The sequence below is a fragment of the Muscardinus avellanarius genome (genome assembly GCF_963383645.1).
Source record: "Muscardinus avellanarius genome assembly, chromosome: 12".
In the NCBI taxonomy this organism is placed as follows: domain Eukaryota; kingdom Metazoa; phylum Chordata; class Mammalia; order Rodentia; family Gliridae; genus Muscardinus; species Muscardinus avellanarius.
In genome coordinates, this window is record NC_137798.1 from 92,329,323 (window position 1) to 92,357,114 (window position 27,792).

A 27,792-nucleotide genomic window follows, 5' to 3' on the forward strand; every position below is an offset into this window, starting at 1 on the left:
CTTCTGAGCTACACTCCCAGACCTATTTTCACTAAGTTGCTAAGAGGCTCACTAAGTAGCTGAGGCCGGTTTCTAACCTGCGTGATCCTCCTGTCCCAGCCTCCCAAGTACTGGGATTCTAAGCATGTACCACCACACCCACCTGATTGATTGATAGATTGCAGTGCTGGGGATGGAACCCAGGGGCATTCTACCTTAGAGCTACACCGCCAGCCCTATTTTTTTTTTTTTTTTTTATTCTTTATTTTGAAACAGGGCCTCACTAAGTAGCTGAGGCTGGTCACGAACCGGAATCCTCCCGTCTCAGCCTCCCAAGTACTGGGATTACAAGAGTGCGCCACCACACCCGGCTGCGGGATCATTTTGATGAACACTTTGTTCATCATTATTCAAAGGAGAATAGAATGGGCCACTGTGGAGTCTAGAAGATGAGTGAAGTTTCCCTCCGGCATTACCCTACGAGAGAAGCCAGACCTTTTTGCGCGTTGTTCTCCGAGGAGCCAGCAGAGGTCGCTGGAGCACGGGCTCCGCGGGCCGAGGTGTGCGCATGCGCGCGCGTGCGCACCTCTGCGCCTAAGGGGCGCGCCGAGCCGGCGGGGGCGGGGACACGTAGCGCGCGCGGCCGGGGGCGGAGCGGCGGCGGAGGCGGCGGCGGCTCGGCTGCGCGGTGGGAGCCCGCGGCGGGCTCCAGGTAAGCGAAACGCCGCGCAGTGCGGACCCCGCCGCCCGCCGCGGAGCCATGGAGATCGGCACCGAGATCAGCCGCAAGATCCGGGTAAGGCCCGCGTCGGGGTGCGCGGGCGGGGGGCGGGAAGCCGGGCCTCGGCGGCCGAGCGTTGCCAGGAGTAACGGGGCGGCGGGCCCGGCCCGGGCGCCGCTGGGTCAGGCCGCCCCGGCGGGCCTCGAGCCGCCGGCGGGAGCCGCCCTCGCCCGGTCGGGTCGGGGCCCGGGGTGGCGCCCGGGCCTGGGTCGGCGCCTCCCCGCCCCCACTGGCGGGCGGGCGGGCGGGCTGCGCCTCCGCGGGGCGCGATCCTGGAGCCGCGGTTCTCACGTGTACGTCTGCTTTTTTTCCCCCTCAGAGTGCCATTAAGGGGAAGTTGCAAGAATTAGGAGCTTACGTTGGTAAGTTTTGTTGTCGCTGGTAACCTAATAGTATTTAGTTTGCAGCTTCTTGAATTTTAGTGCATTTTTCCCCCCATTGTACTTTTGGCATTCTGGCTTCTATACGTTTTTAAAATCAGATAGTAGGTAATTACTTTACTGTCATTTCATGGAGCCAAAGTTATATATGCAAGTCCCCCCCTCCCAAAAAACCCTTATTGTTTATTATTATTATTATTATTATTACTATTATTATTATTTTGCAGTACTGGGGCTGGAACCCGGGGGCATTCTACTTCCGAGTTGCACCCCCAGCCCTATTTTTATTTTATTTTATTTTATTTTATTTTATTTTATTTGTGGTACTGGGGGTGGAGCCCAGGGGCTTTTCTACCTCTGGGCTATACTCCCAGAGTACTGGGGCTGGAACCCAGGGGCATTCTACTTCGAGCCCTGTTTTTACTTTTTATTTATTTATTTTGGTGGTACTCCGGGGTGGACCCAAAGGCCTTTTATCTCTGGGCTATACTCCCAGACCTATTTTATATTTTATTTGGAAACAGGGTCTCACTAAGTTGCTGAGAGCCTCACTAAGTAGCTGAGGTTGTCTGGGAACCTCCCGTCTCAGTCTCCCGAGTGCTGGGATTAAAGCGTACACCACCATGCCCGGCTTATTCTTTATTTTTTGAAACAGGGTCTCACTGAATTGCAAAGGGCCTCACTAAGTAGTTGAGGCCATCTGTGAACTGCGATCCTCCTGTTTCAGCCTCCCAAATGCTGGGATTACAAGCTTGTGCCACCACACCCAGCTCCCAAACCCACTTCTTTTTGGCCGTACTGGGATTGAACCCAGGGGCATTCTACCTCTGAGCGACACCCCTAGCCCTACTTTTTATTCTTTATTTTGAAACAGAGTCACTGAATTGCAAAGGGCCTCACTAAGCAGCTGAGGCTGGTTGAGAACCCAGATCCTCCTGTCTCAGCTTCCCAAATGCTGGGATTACAAGTGTGCGCCACCACTCCCTGCTCCAACCCCCCTTCTAATATAGTATTTTTAGATAATTTCTCTGCAAAGGCTTTGTCATATTTTTTGTAGTATGTGTCCAAATTCTATTATTTTCTGAACTTTACCTTTGGGGAAAATACTTTCTGGCATTTGCTCATGAGTTTTATCTTTAGATCTCTTTATTTTCTTACAAGTCTTTCATCCTTGCAACAGTAAGTTGCTCTTTCTCTATTCTATTAGTGGTTACTATTCTGGGCCTGGAATTGTCTGGCATTGTGCCTAACTCTGTGTGTGTGTGTGTGTGTGTGTGTGTGTGTGTGTGTGTGAGAGAGAGAGAGAGAGAGAGAGAGAGAGAGATATTAATTTGTGATAATCCCCAAGACAACTCTGAAAGGTAAGTGGTAATATTCTGAGTTGTACAGAGAAACTGAGGCTTGCCTTGAGCAAGGTTTTAGTTAGGGTTGTTTGATTCTAAAGCTAGTGACTGCTTCCTGTAAAAGGAGTAACTACCACTTAGAACAGCGTTCTCTAAGTGAGACCCTTAAAAATCTCTGTAGTCAAAACTACTTATATATAAGCTGAACGTGGTGGCATATGCCTGTAATCGCAGTACTTGGGAGGCTGAAATGAGGATTCCAGGTTCAAGTAATTTGGCAGTGTAAGCTCAGAGGTAGAATGATCCTGAGTTCAAAATCCCAAAACAACTGGCCTCAAACCTGTGATCCTCCTGTCTCAGCTTCCCAATTACTGGGATTACAAGCATGTATCACCACGCCCACCTCTAATATCATTTATTTATTTATTTATTTATTCATGATACTGGGAATGGAACCCAGGGGCATTGTACCTCTGAGCCACACCCCCAGCCCTATTTTTTAGTATATATAGTACTGGGGAAAGTTCCTGGAAGCCTTTCTACCTCGGGGCTACACTCCCAGACCTATTATATATATGTGTGTGTGTGTATATATATATATATATATATATAATTTTTATTTGGAAATAGGGTCTCTTAAGCCAGCCCAGCTAGCTTCGAACAAGTGCGATCCTCCTGTCTCCGTCTCCGTCTCCCAAGCGCGGGGATTACAAGCCAGCGCCATCACGCTCTGCTGTGTTATCATATTTGAAACAGGGTCTCACTGAGTTGCGAAGGGCTCCACTAAGTAGCCGAAGCTGGCTGCAAACCAAGATCCTCTGGTCTTAGCCTTTTCAATGCTGGGATTACATTGTGCACCATCATGTCTGGCTATTTTTTAATTTTGAAACACGGTCTCACTGAGTTGCAAAGGGCCTCACTCAGTATCTGAAGCAGTCCGTGAACCATGATCCTATCTCAGCCTCCCAATTTACAAACGTGTGTCACCACACCCTGCTAACTCTAATTTTAATTTTTGAGACTGTATCTTCCTAAGTTGCCCAGGCTGCTCTTGAGTCTCCTATTCTTCTGAATCAACATCCCACATGTTTGGATTACAGGTGTATACCATTCCACCCAAGTTACATTGTATGATATGCAGATGTAATTTTTATATTGTATAATGAAATCTTTCAACATATCAGTTGTTCACTAGCTTAGAGAACCATTATTTTCCTTGTGACTAGTGCATAAAAAACTAGTGTTAAAAAAGTATGTGTGGGTAAAGAAAAAGCCATTAAATCCATAGGATGGATCAGTGGATTTTCTTGTAACAGTGCATAAATTTAATTGGTATAGTTTTAGATTTCACATTGCTGCTAACATTAAGAAATTATTACTTGTTGAGTTTTAGTGTAGTATTACAGAAGAATATCAACTTAATTTTTTTTGGTATGTGTGTGTGTAACTAGGAATTGAATCTAGGGACATTATACCTCTGAGCCTCACTTGCAGCCCTGTTTTTTATTCTTTATTTTGAAACAGGGTCTCACTAAGTAGTTGAGTCTGGTTGTGAACCTTCAAATGTCCTGTCTTATACTCCCAAATACAGAGATTACGAGCTGGTGCTGCCATGCACAGCTTTGACTTTTATTTTGTACTGCTAGCATAACTAGGAGCATTCTACCTCTGAGCTACACACTCAGACCCATTTTTATTCTTTTTTTTTTTTTTTTTTTTTAAGGTAGTGGGGATGGAACCCAGGGACATTCTATACCGTGATCCGTGATCTCCCTGCCTTCTTTTGTTTGTGCTGCTGCTGTTGCTTTTTTTTTTTTTTTTTTTCTCTACTGGGGATGGAACCCAGGGGTATTCTACCTCAGAGCTACACCCCAGCCCTATTTTTATTCTTTACTTTGAGACAGGGTCTCACTGAGTTGCAAAGGGCCTCACTAAGTAGGCTATCCACAACTGCAATCCTCCTGTCTCAGCCTCCTGAATGCTGGGATCACAAGCGTGCGCCCACCATGCCTGGCTTGTTTCTGCTTCTTGACAGAAGTTTGTTTTGATTTGGTACTGGGGACTCAATTCAGGGCCTTGATGTGCTCTACAACTAAGCCACACCCTCAGTTTTGAAGTTTCTTAAGGGCAAAGATTATATCTTCCCTGTGTTCCAGTGGCCTAGTAGAGAACCTGGTGTTTCATACATGTTACTATGTAGATAAACAGATAAAAAGAGATCACCTTTAAGTGCTATCTGAAATAAAATAGAATGCAGGGTTTTTTTTTTTTTTTTGTGTGTGTGTGTGTGTGTGTGTGTGTGTGTGTGTGTGTTACTGGGGGTGAAACCCAGGGGCCTTCTACCTCCAGGCGACATCCCCAGACTAATTTTATAATTTATTTGGAAACAGGGTGTCACTAAATTGTTGAAAGCCTCACTAAGTAGTTGAGGCTGGCTTCGAACCTGTGTGATCCTCCTGTCCCAGCCTCCCAAAAACAGTATTTACATATACAATTAGCTCTTTAATCATTTGTGTATATACACCAAAGTTCTTCTGAAAAGAGTGACTTTCTAATCTCTTCATGCTTAGAGTCCTGGAACTCTTTGAGATTATAAAAACAGTTCTTTAACCAAGCATGGCATTGCATGCTTGTAATATCAGTCCTGGGAGGCTGAGACAGGAGGATTATAGGTTCGAGGCAAGCTTCAGCTACATAGACCCTCTGCAACTTAGACCCTGTTTCAAAATAGAGAGTGAAAAATAGGGTTGGGGTGTAGCTCAGAGGTAGAGTGCCCCTGGGTTCCATCTCCAGATTTTTTTTTTTTTTTTTTTTTTTTTTTGCAGTACTGGGGATGGAACCCAGGGCCATTCTACCTTTAAGTGACACCCCCAGCCCTAATTTTTTTATTCTTTATTTTTGAAACAGGGTCCTACTGAGTTGCAAGGGATCTCAGTAAGTAGCTGAGGCCGTCTGCAAACCACAATCCTCTGGTCTCTGCCTCCCAAACGCTGGCATTACAAGGATGCTGGGATTCTAAGCGTGTGCAATCACGCCCTGCCTAATCTCCAGTTTAAAAAATAAAAGAAAAAGAAAGTAGGAAATGCACATTTAACGAAGGATGTGGGCCACCCAAAAATGAAAGAGGCTCTCACTGAATATGTGAATATCGTTCCCAGGCATAGGTGGAACACAAAGATGAACAACGAACAACTTCTTTATTTTAGTACTGGTGAATTGAACCCAGAGGCATTCTATCCCCAAGATACATCTCCATTCCAATTTTATTTTTGTTTTGGAACAGGGTCTCACTAAGTTGCTGTGGCAGGCTTCAAATTTATCATCTTTTTATAATAGTAGGATTACAGGTGTGCACCACTACACTTGTTGAATTACATTTATTTATTTATTTATTTATTTATTTTTGGCAATAACTGAGGATGGGACCCAGGGGTATTCTACCTCTGAGCCAAACCCTCAACTCTTTTTTTTTTTTTTTTGGTGGTACTGGGGATGGAACCCAGAGGCTTTCTACCTCCAGGCTATACTCCCAGACCTATTTTCTATTTTATTTAGAAACAGGGTCTCACTAAGTAGCTGAGGCTGGCTTCGAATCTGTGTGATCCTCCTGTCTCAGCCTCCCAAGCGCTGGGATTACAAGCGTATGCCACCATGCCCAGCTTCTCAACTCTATTTTTTATTCTTTCTTTTGAAACAGGGTCTCACTGAGTTGTGGAGAGTCTCACTGAGTAGCTGAGGCTGTCCACGAGCTGAGATCTTCTTGTCTTAGCCTCCTAAATGCTGGGACTACAAGCATGTGCCACCACTCCTGGCTTGAACTAACTTTTTAAAAGGAGGTAATTAAGTTTCATTTCTGTTTAAAGTAGAGCATTTTAAGCCAGGTGTGGTGGTGCACGCATGTAATCCCAGTACTTGGGAGCCTGAAATGAGAGGATTGTGCAGGTTTGAAGCCAGCCTCAGCTACTTAGGCTCTCAATAAACTTAGTGAGACCTTATCTCCAAATAAAATATAAATAGGTCTGGGAGTAGAGCCTGGAGGTAGAAGCCCCTGGGTTCCATCTCCAGTACCTCCCCACACACACACAAAAGTAGAGCATTTTATTGAGATGGGAGTTGTAATTTAAACAGCTTTTTATTCATATTTTAGAAGTGTGGGCTTTCAGAAACCTTTAAAACTTACTTTTTTTGTGTGATGATTTCAGATGAACTCAAGAAGCCTGTCAGAATTCTGGAAGGATGTATTATAACCACATGTAAATTACTTTTATTTTTTTATTTTTAAATTTTTTTGGGTGGTACTAGGGGTGGAACCCAGAGGCTTTCTACCTCCGGGCTATACTCCCAGACCTTTTTTTGTTTAATATTTTATTTGGAAACAGGGTCTTGCTAAGTTGCTAAAAGCCTCACTAAGTAGTTGAGGCTGGCTTCGAACCCGTGCGAGCCTCCTGTCTCAGCCTCCCAAGCGCGGGGATTACAAGCGTGCGCCATCACGCCTGGCTTGTAAATTATTTTTAGATTCTTAATTTTCATAAGAAAACCTATGAATTTATTTTTGGCAGTACTAGGGATTGAACACATGGCTTCTTGCATGTTCAGGAAGCACTGTATCCCAGTGCTGTATCTCAGGACCCCTCTACACCTTTTTTTCAGACAAAGTCTTCCTAAGTTTCTCAGGCTGCCCTGGAACTTGTATTCCTCCTACCTCAGCCTCCTGAGTAGTTGACCTTTTAGACATGTGTCACTGTGCCCAGCACAGCCTAGGAATTACAAAAACCTTGTTTAGAAATACTTGGCATATGTTAAATTGCACACATTCAAAATTTGTCCTTGAAGACATCTTGAGATGTGTACACCCAAACCAGCACGGAATCAAGATAATGAACATAGTGGGCTGGGTGTGTAACTCACTGGTAAAGCATTTGACTAATAAGTGCGATTTGATCCTCAGCACACACACAAAAGATAATGAATGTGTCCTTCGCCCCCCCAAAATTTTCAGGGGCTGTTTTGTATCTTCTCACACCTGCCCCCACCATGACCAGCCTAGCACTGATTTCATAAATTTTTACAAAATGTATGCTAATATATATTGCAGACATAGTCTGTATCATTGATATGAAAACTGTCAAGACTGCCAAAGAGTTCAAGTATCTGTTGCCCATAGTAGGTATAGTGCAAAAATAGGCTGCCCACTCCAAGGGTGGGCCTTTGATACCCCGTGAGAGAACACACAATCTGACTCTTGTCTCTATGCTTCCATGAGATACTCTCGAGTTCTCTTTTTTTTTTGTAGATTGTGCTATCTCAGTATATTTTGCTTCTTTGAACCATTTTTTTTTTATTTTTCTTTGAAGCAAATGCCTGATAATACGTCTGAAAAGTATCTTTCTGCAAATATGAGTATGTTAAGCATAAGAGAAATTAAATTTAGTTAAGAAATGGGGTTTTGTTAGCTTGGTAGGGATTAGAGTTCCCAGTATTGGCTTTTGCTTCCTTTTCTTCTTGAGGTGTTTTGGCTGTTTTAATTTTTTCTTTGTTCCATACATCACTCATAATCACTGTCTAGAGTTACCACTGTGAAGATAAAACAATGAGTTGACTTGACATTATATAGTTTTGTTTTTTTTTTTCTTGTGGTCTTGGGGTTTAACCCAGGGGCTTTCTACTGCTAAGTTATGCCCCTAGCCCTTTTTACTTTTTCTGTTGTTGCTGTGTATGTGAGAGAGACAAACACACACACACACACACACACACTGGGAATTGAACCTATTTTTGTTCAACTTTTGAGCTACACCCGCAGCCTTATGCCTTATTTTATTTGGAAACCGATACTTACTAACTTGTGGAGGGTCTTGCTAAATTGCTGGCGCTGGCTTTGATCCTGTGATCCTCCTGTCTCAGCTTCACAAGTACTGGAATTATAAGTATGTGCCATCATGCCCTGTTTACTTTTTTTTTTCTTCCAATATTGGTGATTGAATCCAGGAGCATTCAAGCTGTGAGATATGTGCCCAGTCCTATTTTTTATTCTTTATTTTGAAACACAGTCTCACTAAGCTACGAAGGAAGGGCTTCCTTCACTAAGTAGCTAAGGTTGGTCTTGAACTGTGATCCTCCTGTCTCAGCCTACCAAGTACTGTGATTTACATGCATGTACCACCACATCCAGCTTTCATTTTGTTTTTGAGACAGCCTCTTGGTTTCTGAGAGTCTCTGTTGCTGAGGCTGTCTTGAACCTGTGATCCTTCTGTTTCATCATTCTCTCAAGTACTGGGATACAGACATGCGCCACCACGCCAGCTTAATAAGTTTTTAAAACCACGCCAGCTTAATAAGTTTTTAAAACTACACACACAGTGGCACTGGTATTGAACCCAGGACATTGCACATGCTCGACAAATACTACCACACTCCTTAGTTCCTACATAGCTAGTTTGTTTTTTGCAGTAGTAGGAATGGAACCCAGGGACATTCTACCTCTGAGCTACACACCTAGCCCTATTTTATTTATTTGTTTGTTTGTTTGTTTGTTTTGCGGGTCTGGGGATGGAACCCAGAGGCATTTGACCTCCGAGCTACACCCCCTGCCCTATTTTTTATTATTTATTTTGAAACAGGGTCTCACTGATTTGCAGAGAACCTCACTAAGGCTGTCCGAGAACCACGATCCTCCAGTCTCAGTCTCGAATGCTGGGATTACAAGCCTGTGGCACCACACCCAGCCTATTTTTATTTTTTATTTTGAAACAAGGTCTCACTGAGTTGCAGAGGGCCTCACTGTGTAGCTAAGGCTGGCTCTGAACCTGCGATCCTCCTGTCTCAGCTTCCTAAGTACTGGTATTACAAGTGTGCACCACCATGCACAGCTCATGACTTTTTTTGTGTGGGTCTGGGGATGGAACTCAGGGACATTTGACCTCCAAGCTACATCCCCTGCCCTTTTTTTTTTTTTTTTTTTTATTCTTTACTTTGAAACAGGGTCTCACTAAGTAGCTGAAGCTGTCCAGGAACTGCGATCCTCTGGTCTCAGCTTCCCAAGTGCTAAGATTACAAGCGGGAGCCACCATGCCCGGCTCATGACTATGTTTTGTTTTGTTTTTGTTTTTGTTGGTGGTACTGGGGGTGGAATCCAGAAGCTATCTACCTCTGGGCTATACTCCCAGACCTATTTTTTTTATATATACATTTTATTTGGAAACAGGATCTCACTAAGTTGCTGAGAGCCTCACTAAGTAGCTGAGGCTGGCTTCGTGAGATCCTCCTGTCTCAGCCTCCCAAGTGCGGGGATTACAAGCGTGTGCCACCACGCCCGGCTTATTTATTTTTTTTTATGGCACTAGGGATGGAACTCAGGGGCATTCTCCCTCTGAGCTATACCCCCAGCCCTATTTTTTATTGTCTTTCTTTCTTTTTTTCTTTACTGAGGGTGGAATCCAGGGGCTTTTCTACCTCCAGGCTATACTCCCAGACCTATTTTTTACTTTTATTTGAAAACAGGGTCTCACTAAGTTGCTGTGAGCCTAAATAGCTGAGGCTGGCTTCGAACCTACACGATCCTCCTGTCTCAGCATCCCAAGCACTGGGATTACAAGAGTGTGCCACCACACCTGGCTCTGTTTTTGAAACAGGGTCTCACTAAGTTACAGAGGGCCTCACTGAGTAGGTGAGGCTGTCTGTGAACCACAATTCCCATTTCTCAGCCTCCCAAATTCTGGGATTACAAGCGTGTGCCACCACGCCCGGCTTCATGACTAGTTTTGAGATTGGATATGTGTGTGTGTGTGTGTGTGTGTGTGTGTGTGTGTGTGTGTGTGTGTGTGTGTTAGTGGGGATTGAACCCAGAGGCGGGTGTTCTACCGCCAAGCTACATTTCTAGCCATAGTTTTTATTCTTTATTTTGAAATAGGGTCTCTGAGTTTCAGAGGGTCTCAGTAAGTAGCTAAGGCCAACCACGAACCTTCAATCCTCCTGTCTCAGTCTCCCACGTACTGAGATTACAATTGTGTACCACCATACCCAGTTGAAATTGAAAATTTTAAATCATGTAGTTTGGAGTATTTTTGGTTTATTTATATTACTGCAAGATTATTATGCTAACTGAAATTTACTTTTACCAAGGATAAAGATGTATACTTGAAAAGCAAGCATTATTTTGAAACAAACAGAAAACCAAGTGCAAGCCAGGCATGATGGCACATTCCTGTAATCCTAGTACTTGGGAGGCTGAGATAGGAAGATCGAAGAATTGAAGCTTAGCCTCAGCAACTTAGCGAGACCTTGTTTTAGCTAGGAGTGTAGCTCGGAGGTAGAATGCCCCTGGGTTCACACCAGGACCACACACACATACAGCTATGCATAACTCAGTTATTCTTGGGGAATGTCCTAGAAGCTTCTGTGAAGTTAATGACCATTATTTTAAAAATGTCTGTAATCCGAGTACCTGGGAGGTTGAGATAGGAGGATCACAAAGTTAAGGGCAGCCTCAGCAATTTATCAAGGCCTTTAGCATCGTAGCGAGATTACTTCTTAAATAAAAAATCAAAAGGCAAGGAATATAGTTTGGAGGTTGAATGCCCCTGGGTTCAATCCCCAGTACTCCCCAGAAAATTATTTTTTAAGGAAATGAATGTACTCTTAAAATTCTGTAATCTAAGATGTCTAGTTTTCCAACTAGGGATCCATCCGTTTTTCCTAGTTTCTGTCCTAGTCCTTGAAACTTGTGGAAGGAAGAGGAATAAACTACTGTTGAGCTTTCTCAGAAGCACCACAGTACCAGTAGTGTGAGACGCTCATTCTTAAAACTACACCTGTATTTTCAAGCACATCAACTATATTTCAAACAAATATTGAGGAAAACATAAAAAAGTTTTGATATACTTTTCCTTTTAAATAGATGAAGAACTTCCCGATTACATAATGGTGATGGTGGCCAACAAGAAAAGTCAGGACCAAATGACAGAGGACCTGTCCCTGTTTCTAGGGAACAACACAATTCGATTCACCGTATGGTATGTTTCTGAATATCTATGCCTCAGACCAAAGTTTGGCAGAGATCAGAGTATGTATTCTGTCTGGAAAAAGACTCTTGACAGTCAAGGCAGATGGATTGCGGAGAGGCAGTTTGTGAGTGATGAGAGCTAAGCAAACTTCCAGGGCTGGGTCCCGGCACTGCATCTTTGTTTTGCCCTCTGTGAAATGGGAGTAGCAATCGGTGGGGTGACCCATGCCTGTAATCCCAGTACTTGGGAAGCTGAAACAGGATCGCAGGTTTTAGGCCAGCTTCAGCTACTTAGTAGGCTCTTTGCAGCTTAACGAGATCATGTTTCAAAATAAAGAAAAAATAGGGCTGGGGGTGTAGCTTGTAGGTGGAATGCCCCTGGGTTCAGTCCCCAGTACTGCAAAACAAACAAATAAACCAAAAAAAGATGGGAGTAGTAAGTTGCCTGCTTTGTAGAATTTTTGTGAGGGCTCAAATGAGCTAATTCAATGTAAAGTGTTTGCAGGTGTACCTTTCCAGGAGGCATTCTTAATGTATGTCAGCTGCAGTTCTTAGGTTTCTTTTGTAAACTACAGCTTATCATTCCTTTCTCCTCACCAAAACTAGCTAAAAATACCAAGCCCTCCTGTGTTGACTTTCTGTATTGCTTTTTCCAAGGAGTTGCCTCTTATGAGGCAGATTTCTTTTTCTCTTTGAGACACTGGGGATTGAACCCAGGGACTCTGCTTTACTACTGGGTTACATTCCCAGCCCTCTTTATTTTTTAATTTGGAACAGGGTCTCAGTAAATTGCCCAGGTTAACCTTAACCTTGTGATTCTCCTGCTTCTAGCCTCTTGGAGTCCTGTTTTTATTATTTTCAGTGTATATATATATATTAGGAGTTGGACCCGGGGCATTCTGCCCCTGAGCTACACCCGAGCACTGTCTTATTTTGAAACAGACTCTCACTAGGTCGCTGAGAGTCTCTGTAGGTGCTGAGGTTTTCCTCAAACCTGCGATCCTCCCGACAGCCTCCCAAGTACTGGGATTAGCACTGTGCCCAGCTTTTGATTATTTTTAAAACATGCCATTGTTTGACAAAAACTTCAAGTCATCTTTAAAGTTTGGAATTTAAAAATAAGCATCTTTAACAAATTTTGGGAGAGGGGTATTAAGGATTGAACCCAGAGGCAGTCTACTTCTGAGTTATTACCACCATCAGCTTCATTTATTTATTTATTTATTTATTTATTTATTTATTTTGAGGTACTAGGGATGGAATCCATGAGCATTCTACCACGAGCTACATACCCAGCCCTGTATTTTATTTTATTTATTTATTTGTGGTACTGGGGATGGAAGCCAGGGGTATTCTATCTCTGAGCTACACCCCCAGCCCTATTTTTTTTTTTTTTATTCTTTATTTGAAACAGGGTCTCAATGAGTTGCAAAGGGCTTCACTAAGTAGTAGCTGTGGCTGTCCTCAAACTGTGATTCTACTGTCTCAGCCTCCCAAATGCTGGGATTACAAGCATGAGCCACCATGCCCTGCTATTCTTTTTTTTTGGGGTGGGGGGGTGTCTGGGGATGGGATCCAGGATCATTCTACCTCCAAATTACACTCCCTGCCCTATTTTTTATTCTTTATTTTGAAACAGGGTCTCACTAAGTTGCAGAGGGCCTCACTCAGTAGCTGAGGCTGTCCGCAAACTGCAATCCTGTCTCAGTCTCCCGAATGCTAGGATTACAAGCGTGTGCCACCATGCCCAGCTTATTCTTTATTTTGAAAGAGGGTCTCACAAAATTTTGGAGAGCCTAAGTAGCTGACTCTGTCCCTGAACCTGCAATCCTCCTGTCTCAGTCTCCCAAGTACTGGGATTACAAGCCTGTGGCTACCACACCTGGCTAGCTTTTACTTATCTTTTTTTTTTTTTTTTGTGGTACTGGGGGTGGAACCCAGAGGCTTTCTACTTCCGGGCTATACTCCCAGACCCATTTTATATTCTATTTGGAAACAGGGTCTCACTAAGTTGCTGAGAGCCTCACTAAGTAGCTGAGGCTGGCTTCGAACCTTTGTGATCCTCCTGTCTCAGCCTCCCAAGTAACTGGGATTGCATCTTTGGTTGTTGTTGTTGTTGTTGTTTGTTTTTGTGGTGTTAGGGATTGACCCCAGTAGCATTCTACCTCCAAGTCACACCCCCAATCCTATTTTATTATTTAATTTTAAAACAGGATCTCACTACTTGTTGAGGTTGTCCTCCAGCCTGCTGTCCTCTCAGACACCCGAGAGATTACGGGAGTATACCGCCTCTGGCATCTGTGTTTTTGAAGATGAATTACTTGTATTCAAAGATGCCCAACTTGCATCTGTGTTTTGAATACAGATTACTATTAGAACCTGGAGTTTCCTATGCAAACCATAGTTTCCTGTAGTTGAGAACTGAGTAAGTGTAAGATTAAGTTTAAGAAGTCTAGGTTTGAGGTAGAGAGTGGGGACGGGTAAAGACACAGCTGAGGATAGAGTCAGTAAATCCACTTAGGCTCTTACAGTAAGAACCATCAGTTACAGAGGAAGATGATGATGGAACAGAGTTGAGTGAGCGTGTGACTTGCTTGATTTGAGTGGAAGACTTGGAGTACCAAGGAGAGAGATAATGTCTGATACCTTTAAACCAAAGATTTTCTTCACAGTGATTTTGTCTTAGCAGACTATGTACTTTGCAGTTCTTCTGAAACCATCTTGAAATTCTACACAGAGTTTTTTGGGTTTTATATTGCACAATTTTAGAGAACACAGGGTGCTCACTTGTTATATGAACACTATTTCAATGTGCATGATCTAACCTTATTACAACTTGTCTTATTGCTTATACAAAAAAGAATGTTCATGGTACTTTTGACTAGGGGAATTATATGATTGTGAGTAGTTTTTTTTTCTTTTTCTTTTTCTTTTTTTGCAGTATTGAGGATTGAATCCAGGGGCATTCTACTTCCAAGCTACACTCTTGGAGTAGCTGTTTTTTATTCTTTATTTTAAAACAGAGTCTCACTAAGTTGTGGAGGGCCTCATTAAGTAGCTGAGGCTGGCTGTAAACATGCGATCTGCCTGTCTCAGCCTCCCAAGTACTGGGATTACAGGCATGTGCCACCATGCCTGGCCGTTTTTCTTCTTCTTCTTTTTTTTTTTTTAAAGTCTTGGGTAACAGTTCAAGTACTTATTTTGTTTTTTTGTTTTCATATTATTATTATTATTTTTTTTTTTTTTGCGAGTCTGGGGATGGAATCCTGGGGCATTCGACCTCCGAGCTACACCCCCTGCCCTATTTGGGTCTCACTGAGTTGCAGAGGGCCTCACTAAGTAGCTGAGGCTGTCAGCGAAGCGCTTTCCTCTGGTCTCAGCCTCCCAAATGCTGGGATTACAAGCGTGCACCACCACGCCCGGCTTATGATCTAATCTTTGGTTTAGCCTTTGGGTCACTGGATTTGAGTCCAGCTAGTTCAGGAGACTGACTTAGTAGATCCTTTCCCAGATAACCCGAAGAATACTCTGGACAGAATTTTTAAATAAACATACCATTAACTGAATCTGAATTTAAAATCAGATATAATTCAACTTTCTCATCTTGCCATAAATTCAGATCTTTAACATACTGATGCAAGGATAGCATCTTCCTTTTCACACTTTACTTGTCTCAATTAAGTCTTCATTAACAACAGCCCCAAACAGACTATTCTGATTTTTTGAAACCCTGACGTAATTTTGTCCTTGGGGATGATGACATGTGGTTGGGGTTTTCAGAGAAAAGATATAATGAGATTATTTATGTCGGGGGTGTTGGGAGGCTGCCTCTTAGAGTGATTGCAAAACACATTTTCTGCTAAACACTACTAAAATTGGTTTTCTTTATAAGCAGATTTATGGCATATTTTTGCTTTCTAGTATTAATTTTGAAAATAGTTATATTGAAATGGTATAGTGTATTTTGAGATTTAGTTCTTTCACCTCTCAGAATTAAGATGTCCAGGAAGCCATGTCAGTAAGTAAAAACAATAAGTTGCTGGGCTGAGATGTGGCTCAGTGTTTTGGAGATCTGGTTCAATCCTCTGCACTTGTGTATAGGATTATGCTACTCAGCATTGTAACAGTCAGCATCATTAGATCCTTGAGATACTTTGTTTTGATGATCAGGACACTTAGTTTAATTTTGCCATAAGCTCCAAGGAGTGTTTAGTCCTTAAGAAGCAAGGCAGTATTTTTGCAGTTGAAGGGTCTTCCCTCCATTTTTGGCTTTTAGTTCAAGGGATTGAGTCCAGGGCCTTGTGCATACTAAGAGCTCACTACATTTCTGGCCCCATTTCACCTATTCTTACAGAGGCTAAATGTTGAAAATAGTGAAGGAAAAAGCAATGATCTTTAAATTGAGTTCTGCACTGTCTCATAAAAAGGCTTTTATAAAACATGAAGCTAGAAATTTAATTTTAATATCATTTATATATTAAATATAAATACCTTGTATCAGCTGGACATGGTGGCATACAACTGTAATCTCAGTACTTGCAAGGCAGAGACAGAAGGATTGTAGGTTTGAAACCAGCCTTAGCAGCTTAGCCTAGTTTTTGACAACTTTGTGATACTCTGTTTCAAAACAAAAATATGGGTCAGGTGGGAAGGTGCATGCTTGTAATCTCAGTATTTGGGAGGCTGAGACAGGAGAATGGCCAGTTTGAGGCCCTCTGCAGTTTAGTGAGACTCTGTTTCAAAATAAAGCCCGGCATGGTGGCATACACAATCTCAGTACTTGGGGGCTGAGGCAGGAGGATCACAGGTTCAAAGACAGCCTCAGCAAGTAGTGAAACTTGTGAACCTAGAGAGACCATTTCAAGATTGGGGATGTAGCTCAGAGGTAATGCCCCTGGGTTCAGTTCCCAAGACCAAAAAATGAAAGCGTAAGATATAATATAGGACTAGGGTGGAGCTCATAGGTAGAATGTCCTTGGGTTCAGTCCTCAGCACCAAAATAAAAACAAAAACAAAAATACGTGTATATTTCTCAAAAAGGACCTGGGGTATAATTTGGGTATAGAATGCCCCTGGGTTAAATTCTTCATACCACAAAAAATAAATACTATATGTCGATCTGTATCTGGATATGATATTTAGAGTGACAATTGAAACAAAGTCTTTCTTAAGGGAAGTTTTATTTTTGTTTTGTTTTATTTTTTAGGCTTCATGGTGTATTAGATAAACTTCGCTCTGTTACAACTGGTAAGATTTATAAAATTGAGGGATTTTTTTGAACTCTTTCTTGATAGTACATTATTTTTCTTTCAGAAGTCATATTACTGTGGAGAAAAACCTCTAAAAACAGTGGCTTATTTGAACTTTGTATGAAAACATTTTTTATAAATTTAGGAGCAGTGACTTTAATATGATTCAACAATAATTTTAAGAGTGTATAGGGAGGAGTGCAGTTTTTCCTAAGGGAAATATTGTAGATGTGTAGAAGGATTTAACTTCAAGGTCGTCTCACTATTATGTAATTGAATATCACTCAAATGTCCAGTAGTAAGTATGTTATTGTATGAAATAACTCTGAAAACAATTTTTGTAGTAATAACATGAGAACACACAAATGTATTTCTTAGTTTTAAAAATATGTATATATTTCTAAAAATCACCTTTTGGATAATGGGCGATTTTTATTTATATATTGAAGCTTTTTTACAATAAACATGTATAACAGTGGATCACAAGGACCATGTATTTTTCTTTCCAGAACCTTCTAGTCTAAAGTCTTCTGATACCAATATCTTTGATAGTAATGTGCCTTCAAACAAGAGCAGTCTCAGCAGGGGAGATGAAAGGAGACACGAAGCTGCAGTGCCTCCTCTTGCCATTTCTAGCACTAGACCTGAAAAAAGAGATTCCCGGGTTTCTACAAGTTCACAGGAGCAGAAAACCACTAATGTCAGGTAGGAGTCCTGTGTACATCTGCTATGGCTGCGTATATGTGGCACTTGTAGCAGTTTTCCTTCAGTTTCTATTTGCAGCAGTTTTTGAAAACCGTGAAGTGATCATAAGTAATTTGTTACATAAAATAATGGACAAGCCCTGAGTATGATTGTCTGTTGTGTCTTTTGTTTTGTGGTAGTAGAGCTTGAACCTAGTGTTTCCTGCATGCCTGGAAAACCCAGCATGAGCTGTATCCCCAGCCCCTAAGTATGAACAACTGGGTGTGGTGGTACACTTTTGTAATCCCAGCATTCGGAGACTGAGACAGGAGGATCGTGGTTCACAGCCAGCCTCAGGTACTTTGTAAGGTCGTCTTTTGCAACTCAGTGAGACCCTGTTTCAAAATAAAAAGTAGGGCTGGGGGTATAGTTTGGAGGTAAAATGTCCCTGGGTTCAATGCCCAGTACTTTAAAAAAAAGCCATTTGAGACTAGTTTCTTGGGGCTAAGAGATGAGTACAGGGGATTGAACCCACAGCCCTTTTTATTTTGAAATGGTCTCTCTTAATGGTTGAGGCTGGCCTAGAAGCTGGCAATCCTTGCTTAGCCGAAGTATGTATAGGCGTGTCCCACCACACCACACCAGGCTGAAAGTCTTTTTTTTTTTTTTTTTTTTTTTTTTTTTGGTGGTGGTGGTACTGGGAATTGAATCCAGGGACATTCTATCTCAGAAAAATAAAACTCAGTCGTTTTTATTTTTTTGTTTGGAAACAGGGTTTTACCAGGCTGCTTTGAACCTGCAATCCTCCTTTCTCAACTTCCCAAGTACTGGGATTACAGGCTTGTGCCACCATGCCCAGCTCTAAAGTTTTGTTTTGTTTTGTTTGCGGTACTGGGGATGGAACTCCGGGACATTGTAACCCTGGGCTACACTTCCAGCTATATTTTTATTCTTTATTTTGAAACTGGGTCTCACTGAGTTGCAAAGGGCCTCACTATGTAGCTGAGGCTAGCCGCGAACTGTGAACTCTTGTATCCGCCTCCCAAATGCTGAGAATATAAGCGTGCACCCCCACACCTTGTTTTGAAGATTGGAGATCATGGTTCTAATTTGGTTGTAATAATTTTTTAATAGACAGACTTACAACGATGGAACTGCAACCAGACTGATGTCAACGGTGAAACCTCTGCGGGAACCAGCTCCCTCAGAAGATGTGATTGATATTAAGCCAGAACCAGATGATCTCATTGATGAAGACCTCAATTTTGTGCAGGAGAACCCCTTATCTCAGAAGAAACCTACAGTGACACTTACATATGGTTCTTCTCGCCCTTCTATTGAAATTTATCGACCACCTGCAAGTAGAAATGCAGATAGTAGTGCTCATTTAAACAGGTTGCAGTTTCAACAGCAGCAAAACAGTATCCATGCTGCCAAGCAGCTAGATACACAGAGTGACCAGGTGTATGAAACAGCACGTCTGTGTGAACCAGAAGTGCTGAACAGTTTAGAAGAAACTTACAGTCCTTTTTTCAGAAACAGCTCAGAAAAAATGAGTATTGAGGTTTGTGTATATGTGTTTGTTTGTTTGTTTGTTTGTGGCATTGGGATGCTCTACCCCCTAACTACACTCCCAGTCCTATTTTAGTTTTTGTTAACACAGTCTCAGTTGTATAGGGCCTCATTTAGTTGCTGGGGATGGCCACAAATCTGTAGTCCTCCCAAGTGCTGGGGTTACAAGTGTGCATCACTGTGCCCTGGTGTTTGTGTATATTTTTAAAGCCCGGCTTATTAGGCTGAGGTTTGGCAGTTCTGGATACTAAGCAGTACAATAAGTATTTAAGTGCATATTACACATTTAAGTTTTTTTATTTTTATTTATTTATTTTTGCGATACTGGAGATGGAACTCAGGGGCATTCTACCTTCAAGCGACATCCCTAGCCCTATTTTTTATTCTTTATATTGAAACAGGGTCTCACTGAATTGCAGTGGGCCTCACTAAGTAGTAGCTGAGGCTGTCCATGAATTGGGCCTGTCTCAGGCCCCCAAATGCTGGGATTACAAGCGTGTGCCACCATGCCTGGCACACGTTTAAGTTTATTTCTCTGTTGTCAACGTGTTGGCACCACTCAGATTTTCCATGACTGGTTTCTAGAGAGATGTTATACTATATCTGTATGCCTCCTTGGGGTTTCTGGCATTTGAGTTAGCTTTCTTCATATTTGGGGGGGCGAGGGTTTCCTGTTGTTCATGGAAATTGCTAGTAAGCGCCCAAGTAACTCTTCTACTCAGCAGTGCTATGTGTAGTTGTTTATAAAATGAATGCAAAGCTCAAAGTTTTGTTTTAGTTGAAGATTGGCTCTTCGAGGTAGTATGTATATTTTTATAAGAAACTAAAAATTACTGTGAGTTTGTGTGTGTGTGTGTGTGTGTGTGTGTGTGTGTGTGTGTACTGGTATTGAACTTAGGAACAATCTCTGAGCCACAATGGTCTCACTAAGTTGCTGAGATGTTGAGAGTGGTCTTGAACCTGTCTCAGTTTCCTTATGAATTTTTAATAATAGTGGTTTTTTTCTTTCTTTTTTGGTGGTACTGGGGAGGGAATACAGGGATTCTACCTCCGAGCTACAACCCCAGCCCCATTTTTTATTCTTTATTTTGAAACAGGGTTTCACTGAGTTGGAAAGAGCCTCACTAAGTAGCTGAGACTGTTGGTGAACCTGGATCCTCTAGTCTCAGCCTCCCAAATGCTGGGATTACAAGCGTGTGCCACCATGCCTGGCACACGTTTAAGTTTATTTCTCTGTTGTCAACGTGTTGGCACCACTCAGATTTTCCATGACTGGTTTCTAGAGAGATGTTATACTATATCTGTATGCCTCCTTGGGGTTTCTGGCATTTGAGTTAGCTTTCTTCATATTTGGGGGGGCGAGGGTTTCCTGTTGTTCATGGAAATTGCTAGTAAGCGCCCAAGTAACTCTTCTACTCAGCAGTGCTATGTGTAGTTGTTTATAAAATGAATGCAAAGCTCAAAGTTTTGTTTTAGTTGAAGATTGGCTCTTCGAGGTAGTATGTATATTTTTATAAGAAACTAAAAATTACTGTGAGTTTGTGTGTGTGTGTGTGTGTGTGTGTGTGTGTGTGTGTGTGTGTACTGGTATTGAACTTAGGAACAATCTCTGAGCCACAATGGTCTCACTAAGTTGCTGAGATGTTGAGAGTGGTCTTGAACCTGTCTCAGTTTCCTTATGAATTTTTAATAATAGTGGTTTTTTTCTTTCTTTTTTGGTGGTACTGGGGAGGGAATACAGGGATTCTACCTCCGAGCTACAACCCCAACCCCATTTTTTATTCTTTATTTTGAAACAGGGTTTCACTGAGTTGGAAAGAGCCTCACTAAGTAGCTGAGACTGTTGGTGAACCTGGATCCTCTAGTCTCAGCCTCCCAAATGCTGGGATTACAAGCGTGCTCCACCACACCCGGCTTGTGTCTTTTTCTTAAAATGTTTTTATAGTAGTAGAATGTTGTTTTTTTTGAGACAGTGTAAGCATAAGTTTATCTGATTGTAGGATGAAAATTTTCGGAAGAGAAAGTTGCCTGTGGTGAGTTCAGTTGTTAAAGTAAAAAAATTCAGTCACGATGGAGAAGAGGAGGAGGAAGATGATGATTATGGTTCCCGTACAGGAAGTGTGTCCAGCAGTGTGTCAGTGCCAGCAAAGCCTGAAAGGAGGTACTGACATGATTCTAATCTTCAACTACTGGAGGAAGTCTTCTGCCATTTAATTTTTAAAGTGGTGCTGAGATCAAACCTAGGCCTTGTGCACGCTAGTCAGTGCTCTACCACTGTGCTACACCCCCAAGCCCCTACAGGATTTCTTGAAGAGAATAATTATGAAAATAAACATTTAATGTAATTGCATTTAAGACTTCCCTTGGCTTTGGAGAAACACATATTAATGAATGAGCATTTGTTTAGCATTGAAGAGTTTTGGAAGAATATTAAAACCTAATTTGGTGGGGAAGAAAAATTTAGATTTTTTTTTTAAGTTAAAAGCTTCCAGTCTTCTTAGCATTTTCTAAAATCTACCACTGGTCTCTTGAGAAGGCTGTAGTAGAGCATAATGCATGGCTAATGTGTAAAGAATTGAAATTTAAAAGTTATAAAAATACCTTTCTTAACTCTTTTAGACCATCTCTTCCACCTTCTAAACAAGCTAACAAGAATCTAATTTTGAAGGCTATATCTGAAGCTCAAGAATCTGTAACAAAAACAACTAATTATTCTACAGGTAATTTAAATATTTTTGCAATGTGTTTTTACAATGGGCAAGAGATTTCTTTTTCCTTTTTTTTTTTTTTTCCAGTAATGGGATGGAACCCAGAAGCATTCTACCTTTCTAGTTACACCTGCGGCCCTGTTTTTTATTCTGTATTCTGAAACAGGGTCTCGCTGATTTGCAAAGGGCCTCACTAAGTAGCTGAGGCTGTCAGTGAATCATGATTCTTCTGTCTCAGCCTCTGAAATGCTGGGATTACAAGTGTGCATCACTGTGTCTGGCTTCCAAGAGATTTCTTTAGTAAGATGAAAACGCTTTTTCCCTGAGTTGTGGTGAAATAGCTGTCAAATATTGAGACCAAGATGAGGCTCCTCTGTAGGAAATGGTTTTACAAGGAGATTCTGTTCCTTGACATTTAGGTTTTGTGAGCACCATGGAATGCCGCTTCCTCTCTCTAATGTGTGTGAAATAGATAATACATATGATTTTTTTTTTTTTTTGCTGTACTGGGAATTGATCCCAGGGGCCTTCTACCTCTGAGCTATACCCCCAGCAACAGTGTGTCACTAAGTTGGGAAGGGTCCCAATAAGCGGCTAGCCTCAAGCCTGTACTGGGATTACAAGTGTGCTCTGCCACACCAGGTTTGCATATGAAATTTTAAAACTTTTGTTAGCAGCCAGTTGTGGTGGCGCATGCTTGTAATCCCAGTACTTGGGAGGCTGAGACAGGAGGATCGTGTAGGTTCAAAGCCAGCCTTAGCTACTTAGCGAGGCTCTCAGCAATTTAGTGAGACCCTGTTTCCAAATAAAATAAAAAATAGGTCTTGGAATGTAGCCCGGAGGTAGAAGGCCCCTGGATTTCATCCCCAGCACTACAATTAAAAAAAAAATTAATATGTATTATCTATTTTGGTATTGAGAATCGAACCTAGGGTATCCTACCTCCAAATCCTATCTTTTTTAACCGTGTGTGTGTGTGTGTGTGTGTGTGTGTGTGTGTGTGTGTGTGTGTTACTGGGCGTGGAACCCAGGGGCTTTTCTACCTCCATGCTTTACTCTCAGACCTATTTTGTTAGTATATATACATATACATATACATATATATACATACACACACACACACACACACACACACACATATACACACATACATACACACTTTATTTGGAAACAGGGTCTCACTAAGTTGCTGAGAACCTCACTAAGTAGCTAAGGCTGGCTTCGAACCTGTGAGATCCTCCTGTCTCAGCCTCTCAAGCCCTTTAATTAAAAGCGTGCTCCACCACACTGGCTTTTTTTTTTTTTTAAACAGGGTCTCACTAGTTACAGAGTCTTCCTAAGTTGCTGAAGCTGGCCCCCGCGATGGTTTGAGTACAGCCTCAGCAACTTAGTGAGACCCTGTTTCAAAACAACATGAAACGTACTAGTAGAAAGAAATGTTCCTAAAGAGTCAGTCTTTAGTACCACAAAAAACATACCTATTTGCTGAATCTTCTAAGAGCTTTACTCGGCTTGTACAGTCTAGTTCCTCTCTCTCTTGCATTTTATTATTTTTATTGTTTATTATTTTTGTGGTACTGGGGATTGAACCCAGGGGCATTATACCTCCAAGCAACGCCTCCATCTCTATTTTTCTTTATTTTGGAACAGGGTTTCAGTAAGTTGTGGAGGGTTTTGCTAAGTAGCTAAGGCTGGCCACAAATCTGTGATCCTCCAGTCTCAGCCTCTCAAGTACTGGGATTACAAGCCTGTGCCACCACACCTGGCTTCCTGTATTCTTTATTGTGAAACGGGTCTCACTAAGTAGCTGAGGCTGGCCGTGAACCTGCGATCCTCCTGCCTCAGCCTCCCAAGTACTGGGATTACAATCATGTGCCACCACGCCCAACTCTCTTGCATTTTTGATCCTTTCTTGAAATGAACTGTTAGTCATCAATTTTTGTGGTATTGAGAGTTGACCTAGGGCATCTTGTCTCTGATCTATACTTACCCCACTCCTGTTTTACTTATTTTGAAACTACTAACTTCAAACCTGGGATCTTCTTGTCTCAACCTCCAAGATAATGGGATTACAGAATTGAGGCCATCAATTTTGATCATGACACTCACCTGTTTTCTCCTTTTTATCACTGATTTAATCCTCAGCAAAAAATTAAACAGGTTCTGTCATGTAGGATAAGGATTTTCCAGCCAGACATGGTGGCACAGCTTGTAATCCCACTATTTGGGAGGCTGAGACAGGATCAGCAATATTGTTTAGAATGATGAGAAATTGAGACGTTTCGGAATTTGACATACCTTGTTTTTTAATAGCTGGAGATCCCAAAGTTTTAAGAAATAGAATTGAAACCTTCTCTATCTAGTTTGTTACAGTTTTAATCCATGTAAGATCATGAAGCAGTCTAAACTGCATTTGGTTAAAAATAAATACAAATATGCTATATTTATGGCATATGGCCTAAAATGTGTAGGCATGGTTTACATATATGGTAATAGACTAGGTATCTCAGAAATTTTAAGAAAAATGGAGGTGGTATCTAGAACTGTTATGAACTCCTTTAAGAAAAATTGAAGTCGGGCGTGGTGACGCATGCTTATAATCCCAGTACTTGGGAGGCTGAGTGAAGAGGATCGCATAAGTTCAAAGCCAGCCTCCACTACCTAGTGAGGCTCTCAGCAGTGTAGTGAGACCTGTTTCCAAATAAAATATAAAATAGTTCTGGGAGTGTAGCCTGGAGTAAAAAGCCCCTGGGTTCTAATCCTCACTACCAAAAAAAAAAATTTGAGGTGTATCTAGAATGGTTTTGAACTCCTTTAGAACTTCTAATCTTACGAAAGCATTTATGTTTAATGTGACAGTTTCAGTAAATTCAATGAATTTGTATTTCTCTTTTGCTTTTATGTAAAAGTTCCGCAGAAACAGACACTTCCAGTTGCTCCCAGAACTCGAACTTCTCAAGAAGAATTGCTAACAGAAGTGGCTCAGGGGCAAAGCAGGCCCTCCAGAATAAGTCCCCCCATTAAAGAAGATGAAACAAAGGGAGATAGCATGGAAAAAAATCAAGGTAAGAATTTCGGTGGCATCTCACTCCCTGTTACACGGTTTCATGGGTATTGAATGTTTTTAGATGAGGTTTCATGAGCAAGGGAAGTAATGATTGATCCCACAAGGAGAATGAGAAGGGATCACGAAGAATCTTTGTACCTGTACTTTTTGGAAAAGATTTAGAGTATATTATAGAAATTGTTAATGTCGTGATGTGGAAAGACTAGTACAATAAACTCCTATCAACCCAGCCATTCAGCCTTAATTATTTATCAAGATTTTGGTAGTCCTTAGAAATATCTTATTTAAAGATATTTATTTCTTCATTTTGCTTTTCTGTTTTTGGTTGATCCTATCCCTCTTCTCTCCAATTTTAAATCTTAGTTTTCTTTATATCTCTTCTCTCTTGGTAACCTACTGCTGTGACCCACCATATCTGTCTCAGTGGCCCTACTCTTTTTCTTACATTCTGGAAGCTGTTAAATTCCAGCTGACTCTTCTTCTTGTTTTGTCAACTCTTTCTATCCACACTTCTCCATAGTTTCCTAATTTCTAAAATTATGACTTTCAACATGTGACTCCTTGAGAGAGTCCCCCCCCCCATTCATTATTGCCTAGAACTGTTGCCATCAATTTAGACCATAGATTTCACAAACTTGGCTCCTTGTTCAGAAAAAAAAAATGACTCTGCACCCTCTGGGCACCTGCCACCCTTCATCTGTATTCAGTACCCCCAATTTCACCTGGGGTGTCTGACAATCCTCCTGGATCGTTCGAGCATCGCTTCAACTAGTGTGGGTATCACTGACTTGGGGAGTCTGTGGTTTTAGACTTTAGCAGCTCTGTTTTTTGGCCCCTGGGCCTGCTCTCCATTCTCCACTATTCTCAGGCCTGTTCTTTCTGTTCTCATTAAGAAAGATTCCAGTTTTTTATTTCCCTTTTTCTACTGAGATATTAATTATAAACTCTCCCCTTCCCCCAAATCTGTATGCTTTATTTATTTACTTTTTGTGGAATCAGGGATGAAACCCAGGGGCATTCTGCCTCCGAGCTACACCCCCATTTTTTTTTTTTTCTTTGCAGTACTTGGGATGGCACCCAGGGGCATTCTACCTCCAAGCTATATCCCTAGCCCTATTTTTTATTCTTTATTTCAAAACAGGGTCTCAATGAATTCCAAAGGGCCTCACTAAGTAGTAGCAGAGGCTGTCCTCGAACTGCAATCCTCCCGTCTCAGCCTTCCAAATGTTGGGATTACAATATTGTGCCACCATGCCCAACTCAGTTTTTTATTCTTTATTTTGAAACAGGGTTTCACTAAGTTGTGGAGGGCCTCACTAAGTAGCTGAGGTTGGCCATGAGCCTGTGATCCTCCTGTCTCAGCCTCCCAAGTACTGGGATTGCAAATGTGTGCCATCACACCCAGCTTATTTCTAGTTATGCATTTCTCTAACCTTGTTAATACATTTTTTCATTCCTCCTAAACCTTTAAGTTGCTCCAGCCTTCATGAAATTTTATAGTTCCATCTACTGTTTGTCTCCTCATTCTTTCATGTCTGTCTTGCTCTGGCGCCTTCTTTATAGTCCTGGGTTCAATCTCCAACAGTTAAAAAAAGATAAGAAAGATTAAAACAGGAAAAGCTATACCATTTTATTTCAAAGTGAGCCAGAAGACATTAAGAAAATAAGCTAGAAGTGGTGGTACACACCTGTAATCCAGTACCTGAGAGGCTGAGACCAGGAGGATTACAAATTGGAGCAACATAGTGAGACTCTTAGCAACTTTGTGAGATCCTATCTCAAAATAGAAGGGAATGGAGGTATTGCTCAGAGGTAGAATGTCCTTGGTTTCAATCCTCAGTACCACAGAAAAAGAAAGAAAAATTTAAAAATACATTACATCTAAAACCAAAACAATTCTAAAAACTTTTCTTGAACTGGATGGTGATGTTATTTTTGCCTTACCTTACAAAAACTTCTTTTAGACTATTTGGGGATTTTAGTTTGGTCATGTTTTAAAAAGGTTAAGTTTAAATAGTGTCAAGTATCACTGTTGACAAGAAGTCTTTACTAGATAGAAGTGCAGGGTGTCACTAAGCAATGATTACCTATTTCCTACCTGCTTCCTGTCTTGCAGTTACTTCTACACATCTCAACATGGACAAGTATTGACGTGGTTGATACTAGTATCTCATCTCTCCAAACCTCTACTTTTATTAGCTTATCCACCTTAGAGTATTGTCTACTTTTTTCTGTTTTGGTCAGTCATCAGAGCTCATTCAGAGACTTAGCACCATGACTTTTATCTTTTTTTTCTTTTTTTGTGGTACTGGCGGTAGAACCCAGGGTTTTTTCTACCTCTTATACTCCCAGACCTTTTTTTGTGTGTGTGGCAGGTCTGGGGATGGAACCTAGGGGCATTTGCCCTCTGAGCTACACCCTTCCCCTATTTTCTAATTTTGAAACAGGGTCTCACTAAGTTGCAGAGGGCCTCACTAAGTAGCTTAGGCTGTTCACAAACCGCGATCCTCCAGTCTCTGCCTCCCGAAAGTTGGGATTACAATCGTGTGCCACCATGCCCGGTCCTCCCAGACCTTTTTAATACTTTATTTGGAAACAGGGTCTCACTAAGTTGCTGAGAGCCTCACTAAGTAGCTGAGGCTGGTTTCAAACCTGTGTGATCCTCCTGTCTCAGCCTCCCAAGCACTGGGATTACAAGCGTGTGCCATCATGCCCAGCTTATGCTCTTATTTTAATATTTCTTTCTATGTATTTCTTGGTTTGTCTTAGCCTGTCTTTTTGTGTATATGTGTATGTGTTCTTGGGAATTGAACCCATGGTCATTCTACTTCTGAGCTCTACTCCCAGCCCTATATTATTTTTTCTTTTGAAACAGGATCTAGGTTGTGGAGGGTGTCACTAAGTACCTGAGTCAGGATGTGAACCTCTTATCATCCTGTCTTAGCCTCCCAAGTATTAGGATTATAGGTGTATGCCACTCTGCCTGGCTTTGTCTTTTTCAATATGAACATTTAAGTTAAACATTTTTTCT

General features: G+C 41.7%; 1 protein-coding gene across 1 annotated transcript in view; it reads left to right on the forward strand.

The window, feature by feature from the left end:
• Window positions 1–739: 739 nt before the first annotated feature.
• Window positions 740–27,792, forward strand: part of ZC3H14 (zinc finger CCCH-type containing 14) — a gene marked incomplete at both ends in the record, with an annotated part of 55,218 nt that continues 28,165 nt past the window's right edge. Inside the window, 9 exons of the mRNA XM_080706890.1 lie at window positions 740–775; window positions 1,080–1,122; window positions 11,377–11,491; window positions 16,688–16,728; window positions 17,240–17,435; window positions 18,549–18,978; window positions 20,987–21,147; window positions 21,606–21,706; window positions 24,604–24,759. Of these exons, the coding sequence (XP_080563016.1) occupies window positions 740–775; window positions 1,080–1,122; window positions 11,377–11,491; window positions 16,688–16,728; window positions 17,240–17,435; window positions 18,549–18,978; window positions 20,987–21,147; window positions 21,606–21,706; window positions 24,604–24,759 (1,279 nt within the window). The remainder of the gene's footprint in view (window positions 776–1,079; window positions 1,123–11,376; window positions 11,492–16,687; window positions 16,729–17,239; window positions 17,436–18,548; window positions 18,979–20,986; window positions 21,148–21,605; window positions 21,707–24,603; window positions 24,760–27,792) is intronic.